The following is a 14,155-nucleotide window of genomic DNA, read 5'->3' as shown; positions in this document are numbered from 1 at the left end:
AGACAATAGCAGGAAAATTATTACGACAGAAAATAATCATTATTATTATTGATTTTATTATTGTTTTTTTTTCTAGTTGCGATTGAGAGCAAAAAAAATCATTATTATATTGTACTGAAAAGAATTATTATTATTTTAAATAAGTAATTTTTGAGTTTTTGTAAAATATTCGTTATAATAATAATTATAATGTAATATATCAGTAGCGAAGCGGTAAACCGGGTTAAGTCGATTTTTACTATTGGCTAGTTTTTGACGAATATCTCGGAATCTAAAAGAGATAGAAAGATTTTTGTCATGACCTTTTTTGTAGAGCCAATAGAGCGTTATAAAAAAAGTCATGAGAAAAATTTTGCTATCTCTCTTAGATTCCGAGATATTCAGCAAAAACTGGCTAATAGTCAAAATCGACTTAACTCGGTTTACCGCTTCACTACTGATATAATAATTATATTTTCGAAAACTCTTCGTCACTGATATTTCAGGAATATTTGAAGATTTTCTTTCGCAAAGCTCTTCTCGTCCCAAGGTATTGATTCTCAAAAGAAATTAATCCCGTGATATTGGACATTCAACTCCCTCTATGAGGATTGATGAACTCTCTAAACCTCTTTTCACACCCCGACCCATCACTGGATGGTTTGTACAGCAAGTATTTAATAAGCGTCAGTGAAGAGCACCTACACCCCCGAGTGTACCTCCAACCTCGATAATTTCTGGGACATCGAGGCAGTGATTAACCGCCCGATGACTCACAACTTCTATAATTATGCTAGACAATGGCGATGTCCCGATCGCGCCACAAATTTCCGCTGGCTCATTAAACACAAGGATATTGTAAAATAAATACCAGTCATTGTTGTACTTTCAGTAGACAAAAGAATGAGTTTATTTCGCGCATACAGACTCGACTTGTTATGTACATAAAACCGACAAGAAGCTCATCAAGTCGATAATTCCACAGACACCTCAGTAAATTGACAATTCCCTCGAATATTTTTGGCCGCAGGAGTTTGAAAGCGCCTCGGCACGTCCACCTGTTCCCAAGTCAATGCTGATTGGCTTCTGAAGAATTATCTTTATCAACGTCGAGTCGTTACCAATGATGACCGTATCCTGTGTGGATTCCAGCGCCGTGACCGGTGCCGTGCGCAGTGATTTTGCCGGAGGGCCCAGCGATGACGACATCGCCAGCCTGCGGTCCGGAGACGGCAGCGGCGCCTGCATGAGGCCCCGACAGGACGGCTCCGTGAGTGTGCGGACCTGCGAGAACAGCGCCATGAGCATGGGGCCCAGCGAGAACGGCTCCGTGGGCCCCGTGGCCTGCGTAGACAGCTCCGTGAGCCGCAGGACCGACGATCACAGCCCCATGGGCCCCATGACCGCCATATCCGTAACCTGAAGGAAGACAAAAAGCAGTAAGTGTAGTGATGCTGCGAGACACGTCACGAGACATCACGAGACAAGACTTTGGAGAGATAATCTCGCACAGCAAGAACGAATGTCTGAATTTCACGCGTTTTGTAGACATTTGTCTGACAAACATCTCAATTCCTGTTTGAAATTCAGAAAAATTGTCATTTTATTCAGACATTTTCAAACATTTGTTTTTGCCGTGCGGTCTCAATGAACATGAAAATCTCTGCTCTCGTATCAGTCTCAAAATCCGCAGTATCGACGCCTCTCGTGATGACTCCGCGTCAATTTATTTCATCTCGAGCAATGATTCCCGCGTTCATTGAGAACGAGACCATGTCTCCAAAGTGTTGTCTCGTAAATTGTCTCGTGGCGTCACGAAGTAAACATAATTCTTCCGTTTCTTTCTCATGTCTCTCACCTCCGAGTCCCTTCGCATACCCTCCGTAGCCGCCGTGGGCATAGCCGCCATGTCCGTAGCCCCCGTAGCCCCCGTAGCCGCCGTCGTAAGACCCATCAAGAGGCCCCCCGAAGTGCTCGACATGTGCGGGACCAGCGACAGACGCGGTGACCGTGGCAGGGCCCGCGACAGCTCCGGAGACATGAACAGGTCCGGCGACGGATCCGGCCAAGTGCGACGGCCCAATCGCAGGCCCGGCAAGAGACGAAGCCCCAACATGTGGTCCGGCAACACTAGCCGGGCCCAGAACAGGCCCCGCAAGGGCTACCCCGTGCGCCCCGTATCCGTGACCGGCATATCCGTGACCCGCGTAACCGTGATCAGCATAAACCCCCGCGTAGGACACGCCGTGCCCATAACCATGATCCACCACTCCTCGTTTACCCCGCGGCCCAGCAGCAGCCACACCAAAGATAGCCAGAGCAACGATCTACGGACACACCACAAAACTAGTGATGCCGCGAGACACCTTACGAGACAAAACCTTGGAGACACGATCTCGGTCCCAATGAACATGAGAATCTTCGCTCTCGTCTCAGCGTCGGAATCGGCAGGACCGACTCCTCTCGTGATGTCTCCGAGGCAATTCATCTCGTCTCGGTCCCAAGTTTTTCGTGTTTTTTGATACAAAATGTCGGCTTGTCTCGTGTCGTTGTTCCACTCATAAAAAACTCGAAAAACCGGAGACCGAGATGAGTTAAATCGCCTCGAGTCATCCCAAGAGTCGATACTGCCCATTTCAGGACTGAGGCGGGGCCGAAAATTCCCGTGTTCACTGAGACCCGGACAATCCCTCCAAAGTGTTGTCTCGTGATGTCTCGCGGCCTCACAGCACAAAACATCTCCCTCAGGCAGATTTGCATCGCCTCCCAGCCTTACTGATCACATCACTTGCACTCGGTACTTACAAAGGTCTTCATCTCGCCGACAGTCGGTCACAGAGTGTAGCGGTAGACGCCACCGTCTTGGCTTATATAGCAAGAACCTCTAGGATGTTGACCGCGCCCCCTGATCCCTTCAAATCACATCCGCTGATGGGAGACTCACCCATTTCGCAAGAAGGTCACTGACGCCACGCCTCGACGGGCGCACAATCCCTACGGCCCTCGGTATTTTGTCGCGGACAGCCTAGATAAACACCAAAGTGCTACTGATTTACTCATTAAGTTGTTATGGGACTGTGTGGCGAATAACACGGTGCAAACACGCTGGTATGAGCACTAACTGGGTCACTGTGGGCTTATTCCCCTTCGAGGGAGGATAATTTCTTCAATCGAATGATTATCATTTTTTCATTCTCATTCAGCATTCCTCGTTTCGAGTTATTGTACTTGGCGGGATTATTTTATCGAAGGCTCGGAGTAGGCGGCTAATAATAATCCGTAGCAAATTGTAATGGTGCATCGTGGTTCACACGCTTCTCAAGGTGGACAGGGGCCCTCTCGGTGGAGGTGGTTCTTTTTTTCCGAAGGAAGGAACAGAAAAATTGTGAAAGAAGGTGAGCGTGGGCTTTTACCACAGTGCAGCTGTTTTCTTCTCTGCAATTAGCCCTGCCAGGTCGTAACACTCGGTGCGAACTCTCGAACTCGACCTTTAAGCAGTCGGGTTGCGAAAATATCTGAATGTCGGGGATTGAGGGAGCTCGGGCTGATCTAGTTCGGGGGGATTGAAGCCCGCGGTTTCGGCGGGATTCGCGGCGATGTGTGCGGCAGGTGGGATGACGTATCGTGTTAATTGATGAGGCCTCTTATGGGGTAATTTACTCAGGCATCGCGGGGCAACGAGAGGCGAGAAATGGGCTCGACCTATCGAACGTGATTCGCGGGAACTGGGAGACTGACATTTCCAGTTGTTGTCTGCAACTGTCGTAATTTAGTGAGAGCATGGAGAGTCTGTTGAACTATTTTCTTGTATTTTTTCGCAATTGCCGGCTCTTGGGGCTCCACTCAATATTCATATTCTGGGTTTATCGATCGGGGATCTGGGTATGGCCTGCACCATTTGGAAAAATTAATTTTATGGGAAGTTGAGGGGTAATTCTCAGGGGGGTGTGACGGTGAATTGGATTTAAGTAGAAAAAACCATGAAATTTCAGTCTTCCCAGCAATTTTAATGAGATTCCATTTTCGGTCAAAATTATTTGACACTTTAATTAATTCAAACGTCTGTGGACTCGACCTGTGAGATTAAAATAATAATTGACATCTCCTTTCAGAACTTTACATCAGCATCAACTCCTAACTTCCGAAATTCCCAAAGCACATTTTCATAAATAAAGTGTCGTTCGTTCGTCGTTCATTAAAATTTGATTTCCATAAGTGCAAGTTTGCTGCAGTAGAGAGAACATCCCCAAAATACTCTAGTGCTCGCCCATCCATTAACACACTCACAATCAAGATTCTCTCAACCGAATTTAATCCGTAATCCATTCTTCTCCAGCTCCAGGAGGATATCGTGGCGACTAGAATTATCGACTGTTGCTATTCATCTCCAAATGTGTGAATTTCCGAGTGTTCGTGTGGCGAGACAGGTGGATTTGCCGGGATTTCGAAACCCCCGAGAATTAACACATTCGTTGACGATCCTGAAACACATTAGAATATTTGTAATCGCATTTCCGAGGGGGCAGGGGCAACAGCATTTCGTAATTCTTCAAATTGAATTGTCGATAACTTCTGGGCACCACGAGTTCGGTTAAACATTCAGGGGCTGGAGATTTTAGAAGTGATAATGGCCTAAACTTTGTTGAGAAATTTGTAGTAAATGCAGTCGGATCTAAACGCATCCGGGAAAATGAAAATAAATTAAGACAATTGTGTGTTTTAAGACATTTAGGCCCTAAATTTAATTTTCCACAAGTGAATTAAATCCTCAAGTGCTCAAGTTAAGGCATTAACACGTGCATTTGAGAAATTCTAAATATTTTACTCGAGGATTTTTGTTTCAAATTTATGATATTTCATTCATTTTCTCAAATACTTCATCAATTGTTAAAATTAAAGCAAAATGATTTTTACGATGAAAAATAATTATATTTGGCTTCTCTTGGCCTCATCGCCCTTCCGATCCTCTCAATAAATTAATGTCTTCCCTTCTTTAATGTCTTAATGGGATTAATGTCTTGTCTATCAAATGTCTCGTCTTATTCCTCCTCTAATGTCTCAAATGAAAACCCCTCAAAGACCCTACCCTCCACCCCAAAATTTTGATGACCTGATCACCGACGGCACCTCGAAATTTTCGTCGAACCCCACCAAAAATCATTCAATCCCGATTTACGGTACCGATTGCATCACGGCCCTTGGGGTTTGCTCGATGGTTACGATGTCGATAAATACCGGGAGTCATGTGTGTGTACCCTGGTAGGAGGACGACTAGCAATTATCTGCGGATTCTCGAGTAGGTCGTCGATTCCATCCTGGACGGCGAACGGCTGAAATTACGAGCGCCCATTAGTTGTCTGACGCTCAATTCATACTCGATAGAAACTCGCCCAAAATTTCATTCATTAGAGGATGAATTTGGTAAACTAATCCCACAGATGATCCAAAGTAGCTTTAACTTGGAGCGTTAATTATCGACTATCGGATCCATTTCCAGCACTGAATTTCGGTGTTCCTCATCAACAGCATCAGACCCTCCCCGCTCGTCATTATTTTCCGGTCAACAATGACCCTAATGATAATCGCTCATTAGTCACAAACCCACAGCATTCCTCGAATCGAATTCAATGTCTCGCCCCTGACAGCGACTCCCAATTCAGGATTCAGAGGGAGAATGAGCGTCGATAAGTAATTGAGTTTTAAATACTGATGCTTTATTTTATATAAAGTATTGTATAAATGTATAAACGCTATAAATACGTGGTATCTATCTATGGTGGTGGTGGGGTGCTAGTCGTGATCGCATAGAAAGGGTATGACGAGGGCGGGCGGGGTCGAGTTGCCGGCGGCGGCGCGCCATCTATGTACATTGTATTAACTTCACGGGTAACGGCTTGACCTACCACAACCTACCGATCTCCATCAACTGAGCATTGTATATGTGCACAATACACGATTATACACATGAAATGCATGTGAGATTATGCGCTCGTGTGTAAATGCATAATATATGTGAAGATAAAGAAGTAGTAGGTATAGTATATATAAAAAAGAAGAAGACATGGACGAGTATGTAATAAAAAATATGTATGCTTGGGTGCGGCAGTGAGTATAACAACTGGTGGATAACTGATCGCTCTGTATGAACGCCAGTTGTCCATCAAGGGATAGTATATGCGAGTGAGATTGTCGGCCTTAAGATGTTACAAGTTGGTAATATAAAAATTAAAAAAAAAATTCATTGATGATTGATGTTGAGGTGCTAAATTGGTGGCCAAACAGATGGATGTTCGTTAAAATAGAACACAATCCCAGAATGGTCCCGATTCGTTAAAGCGTCAAAGCTTAATCCACATTGGTGCCTCTCTCTCTGCCCATCCATGACTGATGTTATTTGGCTAAATTTGTTGATGTTGCGCGATGAACTACGTGGATCGGCATTAACCTTTGGGGCTGACTGTCTCACTACATGACTTGACTGTCCAACTTGACTACTCCTTGATAACCATTGGCTCCGTTCGATTGGTATTGAAGCTTTGGGAAGAAGACGTACGCGCTTTGAGGATACTGTTTAATATGACCAGTGCAGGTCGTGGTAAGTTTCGCCGCCGTCGCCGAACCGAGATCGCTGGGGTGGGGAAGACTGTTTAGTAGTGTTTGCCGTATCCGCCGGGGATGATGGCACCGTGGGAGCCGAGTCCAGCGTGGATGGCACCAGATGGTCCGTTGATCACAGCAACACCGGCATCGTGTCCACCGATTCCACCGGCAATTCCTGGACCACCACCGATCACAGCGATGGCACCAGCACCACCGAAACCTGTTGGTTGAAGGAATTCATTTCTTATGAGGAACAATTGTGCAATGTGCTTGGTGATAATGGTACAATCAATAGTGCTGAGTGCAGTCAACTGTGCTCAGTCTGTACGGTATTAAATGAAATGACAAGTGATACTGACCTCCAGCACCGCCTCCGGGAGCAGCAGCAGCAGCAACGCCAGAGCTACCGTCGTCACCGTTGATTCCACCGGATCCGGCGTAGAAAGCAACACCACCGTAGCTTGGTCCGACGAGGTTAGCAGTGGCCTGGGATGGTCCTACGAGGGTGGCGGTTCCCTGGGATGGTCCGACGAGGGTGGATGGTCCGGCAGCTGGTCCAACAAGGCTGGATGGTCCGGTACGTGGTCCTCCAACGGATTTGGCTCCCTCCTGTGGTCCTACGAGGTCAGATGGTCCGCTCTGGGGTCCAACGTTGGCCTTTGGTCCCTCAGCTGGTCCAATGTCTGATCTTCCTCCGATAACTCCACCAGATACGATCTGCTGTACTCCTGCGGCACCAGCGGCAGCGGCAGCACCAGCAGCGTAACTAGCCCCAAGACCACCTGATCCCAAGCTGGATGCACCACCCTGGAGGGAGTTGGCAGTGCCAGCACCAGCAGCGAGACCACCGCTGAATCCAGCGCCACCGTGTCCTCCGAGGGCAGCTCCGTTACCTCCGTAACCTCCGTAGCCACCGTATCCTCCGTGGGCGAGTCCAGCGCGGGCCGTCGCCACAGCCAAGCAAGCGAACACAATCTGAAATAATCAGTGAGTCATCGTTGCTATCGTCTCAACACCTGGGTGAAATGTCTTTCCCCATTCGGATGGTTGATTTATCCTTTCAATTTCCGCGTTGATGGTCTAATTACGGTGGCACTTTGAGACAGCAATGCATTAAATCTACAGCAGGAAGCCGCAGGACTAGACGCAACTCTTTTATTATGCCCGAGGTACTCGATTACAGGTTTGCCTTCGTGGAAACGCTCACTCTCAGGAAGCATGCCACCATGTTCCTTTCACTTTCAAGTATAGCGGTGATTCTACGGGAATAAGTGCCCCCCCCCCCGGAATCGCATCCGGTTTGTGGGCTAATCCACAAGGACTTGAGATCGATTTTCAATGATTTCGCGGCGGTGACAGTATCACGTTTGGCCATTTAAATTGCACAGTGGAAATTTTTTAATTAGCGTGTATGTCCGCTTGGAAAAGTCTTTGACGCGGGGAATGTTATGCTCAGCCGGGAAAGCCGACAACATTTCTCGCTTCGACTGGCCATGCGGAATTGCCGAGTGAGGTTGTTATGTCATAAAAGGGGGTAACGAGCGTTTCACATAGTGCTAGAAGTGAAAATTTACAAAACACCAAGGCAAGATTCGATGCTGTAACCTTTCGTAATTGGAGTGATAGTGCGGACCAATTCCCCGGTTTTTTTTTCTACTGCAAAATAGTTCGGACTACGTCGTTGACCGGGGTAACCGTATTAGGAATGCAATTTTTTCCCCGGTTTGCGGGGCTCACTTGCAATGCGTTTCACTGAAACAACGTGCGATAACGCAATCACGAGAGCCGATAATTTATCGATTTTCCCTCAATTTGTTTAGCTCGTTTACGGAAAAATGTGACTTTCTTGTTTCTGCGGTGAAATTTTCTTGCAGTCGGAGGGGTTTTTGTGGGAATATGCAGCTGTGTCCCGGGGGGAGAGGAAAAATTTGGCGGAATGATTCGACTGACGAGGATTTATCGTTTCGAGTAGACTGAATTAACCGGAAAGGTAATTCACGAGTGCTCAGCGTCGTTCATTGGTATCGCGTGCTGGAGACCGTCGCGCTTGACTGGACATGTTACACCCGAGCCCAATGACCGTTTCGGCTATAAATTATGTGTATCAAGCTAACGCGCTTTCGGAAAAGGAGCTTTCACGTTTTAATCAGGTGAAAAGAGTTGATTTATCGGGCGGTTTGAGATTTTCATTGGTTAGTGCTGATTTTTCTGATCGCGTTTGTCGGTTGAAAAATTCAGTGGAAAGTGGAGCTTCTGGTGGGTGAGTTTTGGGGGCAGATATAGGCAAGTTGAATGCTGGTGAGAAGACTTGTGCATCCCGAGGACAACCGGTTGTCTCCTGATGACTAACGGATTTAACATCGACAACCGGTTTTACGGGACTCGTAGTATTTATTCGCGTGGGGCGTTAATCGTGACTTTTATGAATGAGAGAAGACGAGTGAGACTGCGAGAGAATTTTGCATTCGAATGTGAGAGATTGAGAATAATTATTTCACGATTAAAAGAAAATACTTTGTATCGACCAGGCGGATACAATGAAAATTATTATTTATGATTGAATATTCTCAGAGAATAATTGAAAGTATTTTTGTGAACCGGTGGAATGAGATGAGAAGGTTTTATGAATGAGACAAAATAAATGAGATTGCACCGGAATTTTGCGCTCGAAAGTTAACATTTATGATCGAATATTCTCAGAGAATAACTGAAATCATAAAGTTATTGTTGTGAACCGGTGGAGTGAGATGAGAAGATTTTATGAATGAGAGAAAATAAATGAGATTGCAATGGAATTTTACATTTGAATGTGAGAAATTGAGAATATTTTTTTACGATCAAAAGAAAATAATTCGTATAGAGCAACCAAATGCAATGAGAATTGAACGGAAAGTGAGATGACGTTTAATGAGATGACGTTTTATGAATGAGAGAAAATAAATGAGATTGCAACGGAATTTTGTATTCGAATGTGAGAAATAGAGAATATTTTTTTCACGATCAAACGAAAATAATTCGTATCGAGCAGTCGAATACAATGAGAATTGAACGGAAAATTATTATTTATGATTGCATATTCTCAGAGAATAATTGAAATCATAAAGTTATTGTTGTGAACCGGTGGACTGAGATGAACTCCCCCAATACCAAATGACCAACCCCGTAATACTCACAAAGGCCTTCATGTTTGTTGTGTGTATGGTGGGCTGGTAGTCCGGTGAATGACTGACTTGGGCTGGGTCCGCGGTCCTTATATACGCCTAAGTCTACTCTGGCCACGCTCCACAATCACCATCCTTTCGAAAGCCAACCGCCTCCCCCTCGTAACCCACCTCCTCCCCCATTGGGAAAAACTATAATCCTCCAGTTAGCCTGATGTACTTTGGTGAGCTGAGGGGGGTGTGGGGAGGCAAAGGGGCAGACGGAGGGTTAGTGCAAGCCATTGGGTATCACACAGTAACCGTGTAACGTCTCAAATACGACGGGTAATGTTATATTTTCTCCCTCTCTTTTCCCCGCTTAAAATTTAACTCCAGCAGTTGACTTTTGCCTTTTCTCGTATCCCAGGAATGAGAGGGACAGAGCAATGCTAAAGTCAGAAGCCCACCCGTACCAAGTGCACCAGGCACCGGGTGAAACTGTCGTCAAAAAAATTTTCAGGTTTTTTTAGGTATTTCGGCGATGGCGATTCGATTTCAGTAGCGAAGCGGTAAACCGGGTTAAGTCGATTTTGACTTTTGGGCATTTTTTGACAAATATCTCGGAATCTAAGAGAGATAGCAAAATTTTGCTCGTAACCTTTTTTATAACCCTCAGTTGGCTCTACAAAAAAGGTAATGACAAAAATTTTTCTATCTCTTTTAGATTCCCAGATATTCGTCATAAACTGGCCAATAGTCAAAATCGACTTAACCCGGTTTACCGCTTCGTTACTGATTTAATTCGGGGTATTTTTGAATGAGACAGTCACGGCATTCATGACGACTGCGGTCGGACGTGACATTAACCCCCTTGAGACGGGAATCATAAGACGTTTTTGGGGACAGTTTTTTATAATTTATTGGAGTTCTGATTCGTTGAGCGGTCGGAAGGGTGAGGGGCGGGAGAGGTGTGTAGTGAAATTTAATATAGGGTCATTGCAAGACCAGAAGGGCGAAATGCCTTGAATATTATTCTTAGGAAAAATAATTGTCATCAGTATTTGTTATCACAAAAATTCTTTTACCCTCATTTTTCTAACTTCTTTAAAATTCTGCTTGAAAACCGCTATTTTCAATGAATGATGTATTAATGAATTATTAATTTGAATTTGAAGTCAACGTCAGAGGTGAAAATAAGGTTTTCAAAAGTTTAAACAATTTCCATGATTTAGTTATGAATATAATAATTAAATGTCAATAATTAATAATTTAAATTATGATTGTTTGCGAAATGTAACTTGAATGACGCTTTCATTTAAGCCCCATTTGTCCCTAAGTTTCGGGATATTTTACAATGATTTTATTATTCAAACTTTGCAGGTTTGAATTTGAATCTCGATAATTAACCGTTAGAAAACATTTTAAAAGTCTACAAAAATTTTAAAAAGTTTTCTGTAAAAACTATAACAAATTTATTCATGTTCAGAATTTTACTATAAATTTACCGATTTCATGCCTAAAAAAATAAGTTTGCAAAAAGCAAAACAATCCAATTATTCATTAGTAATAATGATAATTAGAAAACATAATAATTGTGTACAAAATGTAACTTTCACGTTCAGAATTTCACCAGAAATCAATTTAATGCCTAAAAAATAAAGTTCCCAAAAGTTTAAACAATTTAAATTATTTATTTATAAACACCAAATATTTTTCAAAATAACTAAATCTTTTTTCACGCAATTAAATTGACAAATTTGTACCAAACTGTAAAAACTACTTGGAAATCCCTAAAATGTCCAGAACACGTGTCTCAATGTCTCCCCGGACAAAATCGTCTTAATTTAAGATACTATTTTCTCCACTGTAACCTAACCCCTCCAGACTCTCCGCATTCCCCAACCTCTTTCATTTCCCCAGCATTCAATCCCCTGCGTCAGGATTTCAAAAACCCATGCAATTTCCTCACGCATTCAAGGACCAAAACATTTTTCTTAAAATCCCTTTGACGTCCCGAGCTTTCATCCAAAATCCATTCACCAAAAACCGCGGGCGTACAGAAACCTCAGTGCCTCAGTACCTCAGTGCTCCCGTATTTCATCGCGAAAAAAATTCGGTGAAATGTTGATAACGTGGTCTGCGGATGGACATTCAGTGTCATCGAGATATCCGGCGTTATCGTTGCTCGAATTTATTGGCTCTCGAGACTGGAAGTTTAGGGCCAGTGTAAGAGGGTTAGCGTAGAGCTATTTCCGTGAAAAGAGGGCTTCTGGATTCGACTGAAATAGTCCCGATGGTAGCTGAAATGCTCCCGATAATCGTGCCATGAAAAAGTACCACTTGATTATAGTTTCACGCTATAAACGCCGAGTCGTGGATTTTCTCATAATTCATTGACGTGGCATTAGAGCACGAAGGCTTTGACCCCAATTAACCCCCCGAGTAATCGTTTCATACCACCGACAATCAGCAACAATCGCCTTCTCATCGATTTTTTCCCTCCTCCGCTTCCATTATCTTTTCATTAATTTTTTTTTCTCGTTCTTTTGTCTCCGGGGGTGCATCGTCCTTCATCGCGGCGACACGCCGATCGTCAGAGCCGAGATGTCAGATTTTTCATTGGAGCTTGATAGCAAGACAGCTCATACCATTTTTCAAATACTTGACAATGTTCCAGAAACGTTGGTAAAATGAATTCTCGAGGAATTTAGGAGTTGATTGCTCGGCTGTCAGAAACTAGGGAGCTATTATCCTTCAGCCTATTAATTTCACCAGCAGCCGATAGCCAGGGGGCTGATTCCCACACCAACGGTGGCAATTTGAATCTAGTCATGGGTAAATCGCATTCTTTTTCATTTTTACTCGGCTTTATTTTTATTTTCCGGTTTGGTGATGCAATTTTTGGTATTACTGGAGGAAAAAAATTTAGTTTCGAAATTCAGGGGAAATTCAAGGCAATTTTTTAATGATTTTCACCAATTTTTAGGGAATTATTGAACTAAAATTTGCAATTTCCATTAATTTTCTCAGCAAATTGTGAATTTTCAATTTTTAATTCACAATTGTTCTTCATTTTTAGTATTTTTTTATTGAAAAATTCCCTCAGATCACAAGTAAATTGCGAAATTGAAAGTTTAAAGATTATATTATTCCTTTCATTATTTCGAAGATTTCATTTAAATAAATTAATGTGCCATGAGAAAAATGGAAATTTGCATGTCTCAAACTCTTGTTCTCACCCATAAATGATGTAACGAGACTAGACCAGCATGCAACTGCAGCGTGACTCCACCAATGTATTATTAAATTAATTTTCTCAATTTTCAAGTTGATATTCTTCAGCTCTTCCCAAAAACATGAAACCTCAATCGCCATTATTCACCTAGTCGCGGGTAAATCGCATTCTTTAATTTTATTTCCAGGTTTGACAGCTGGACAGAAGCTTTTGCTGCTGTCCTGACGCAAAAAATCCCCCGAGGACAGAACCAAATTACAAAATTGCAGGCGCATTATTTCGAAGATTTCATTCAAATAAATCACGGTGCCACGAGCAAAACGAAAATTTGCATGTCTCAAACTCTTGTTCTCACCCATAAATGATGTAATGAGACCAGACCAGCATGCAACTGCAGCGTGACGCGAACAATGTATCATTACCTTAATTTTCTTCATTTCCGAATTTCCATTTTTCAGCTTTTCGTGAAAGTTGTCAAGCCCCAACAGTCATTTTTCCCTGATCACCTATTTTTCATACCAATTTTTTGAAAACGATTATGTAGAAAGTGAAAGCCATTATTCGATATCTCGTTGGTGGAAAAAAAATCAATCCAATCGCGCTACTTCAACGCGATATCCCGGCTGTTTGAGTAACTAGTGCGAATCTTTTTCACCCGGCCCTGACCGGTTTTGAATATATAAACTAACGTGGTCGAGACGCTCAGTCTCCCATTTGCCTTCACCCTGTGGTACCGTTTGCAGCGCTCTATCCCGTACCATAAATTGCAGGGAAAAGAATTTGTGAGACTTAAAAAAAATAATTGTTTAAGAATTTGTGAGACTTAAAAAAAAATTATTTCATTTTTATCGAAATTCCCGACACACCAGACAGATAAGTCACTCAATCAAATTTTTCGGCCCCATTTGAGAGCAAATTTATTGAATTATCTTATCACTTTCTATTACATGAGAAAAGCAGTCATTATCACTCGTCCTCCCGCCGTTTTTCACTCAACTTGGACTCGATTAAATTTTTCCCACATGATCTGATCCTTTTTTTCCGTTTATTCCGCTGAAACTGGTATTTTCTAATTGCCTTAACTCATTGACATTCCTTTTTTCATTCACCAATAATTTTTACCCAGATGGGTGTTGATGAAATCGCGAGATAAAAACGAACATTCGATGAAATGCCACCAGGAGAGTAATATTGAGAGTCT

General features: G+C 43.2%; 2 protein-coding genes across 2 annotated transcripts; both read right to left on the bottom strand.

Moving 5' to 3' along the window:
• Nucleotides 1–978: 978 nt before the first annotated feature.
• LOC107036877 (cold and drought-regulated protein CORA) lies at nucleotides 979–2,796 on the bottom strand. The gene is made up of 3 exons (XM_015255105.1): nucleotides 2,785–2,796; nucleotides 1,838–2,306; nucleotides 979–1,398 (listed from the first exon to the last, which is right to left on the bottom strand). The coding sequence occupies exons 1-3, from the start codon at nucleotides 2,794–2,796 to the stop codon at nucleotides 1,097–1,099; spliced, it is 783 nt and encodes a 260-aa protein (XP_015110591.1). The 3' UTR covers nucleotides 979–1,096.
• A 2,875-nt stretch (nucleotides 2,797–5,671) lies between these two features.
• On the bottom strand, nucleotides 5,672–9,790 carry LOC107036939 (uncharacterized PE-PGRS family protein PE_PGRS3). Its single transcript, XM_015255208.1, has 3 exons — nucleotides 9,753–9,790; nucleotides 6,939–7,554; nucleotides 5,672–6,799 (listed from the first exon to the last, which is right to left on the bottom strand). Exons 1-3 carry the CDS (start codon nucleotides 9,762–9,764, stop codon nucleotides 6,627–6,629), a joined length of 801 nt encoding a protein of 266 aa, XP_015110694.1. The 5' UTR covers nucleotides 9,765–9,790; the 3' UTR covers nucleotides 5,672–6,626.
• Nucleotides 9,791–14,155: the final 4,365 nt, after the last annotated feature.

This window comes from Diachasma alloeum, unplaced genomic scaffold, assembly GCF_001412515.2.
Source record: "Diachasma alloeum isolate Michigan unplaced genomic scaffold, Dall2.0 Dall_scaffold_00212, whole genome shotgun sequence".
Taxonomy (NCBI): domain Eukaryota; kingdom Metazoa; phylum Arthropoda; class Insecta; order Hymenoptera; family Braconidae; genus Diachasma; species Diachasma alloeum.
The sequence above is the reverse complement of the archived record's forward strand: the minus strand, read 5'-3'. Positions and strand labels throughout refer to the sequence as shown.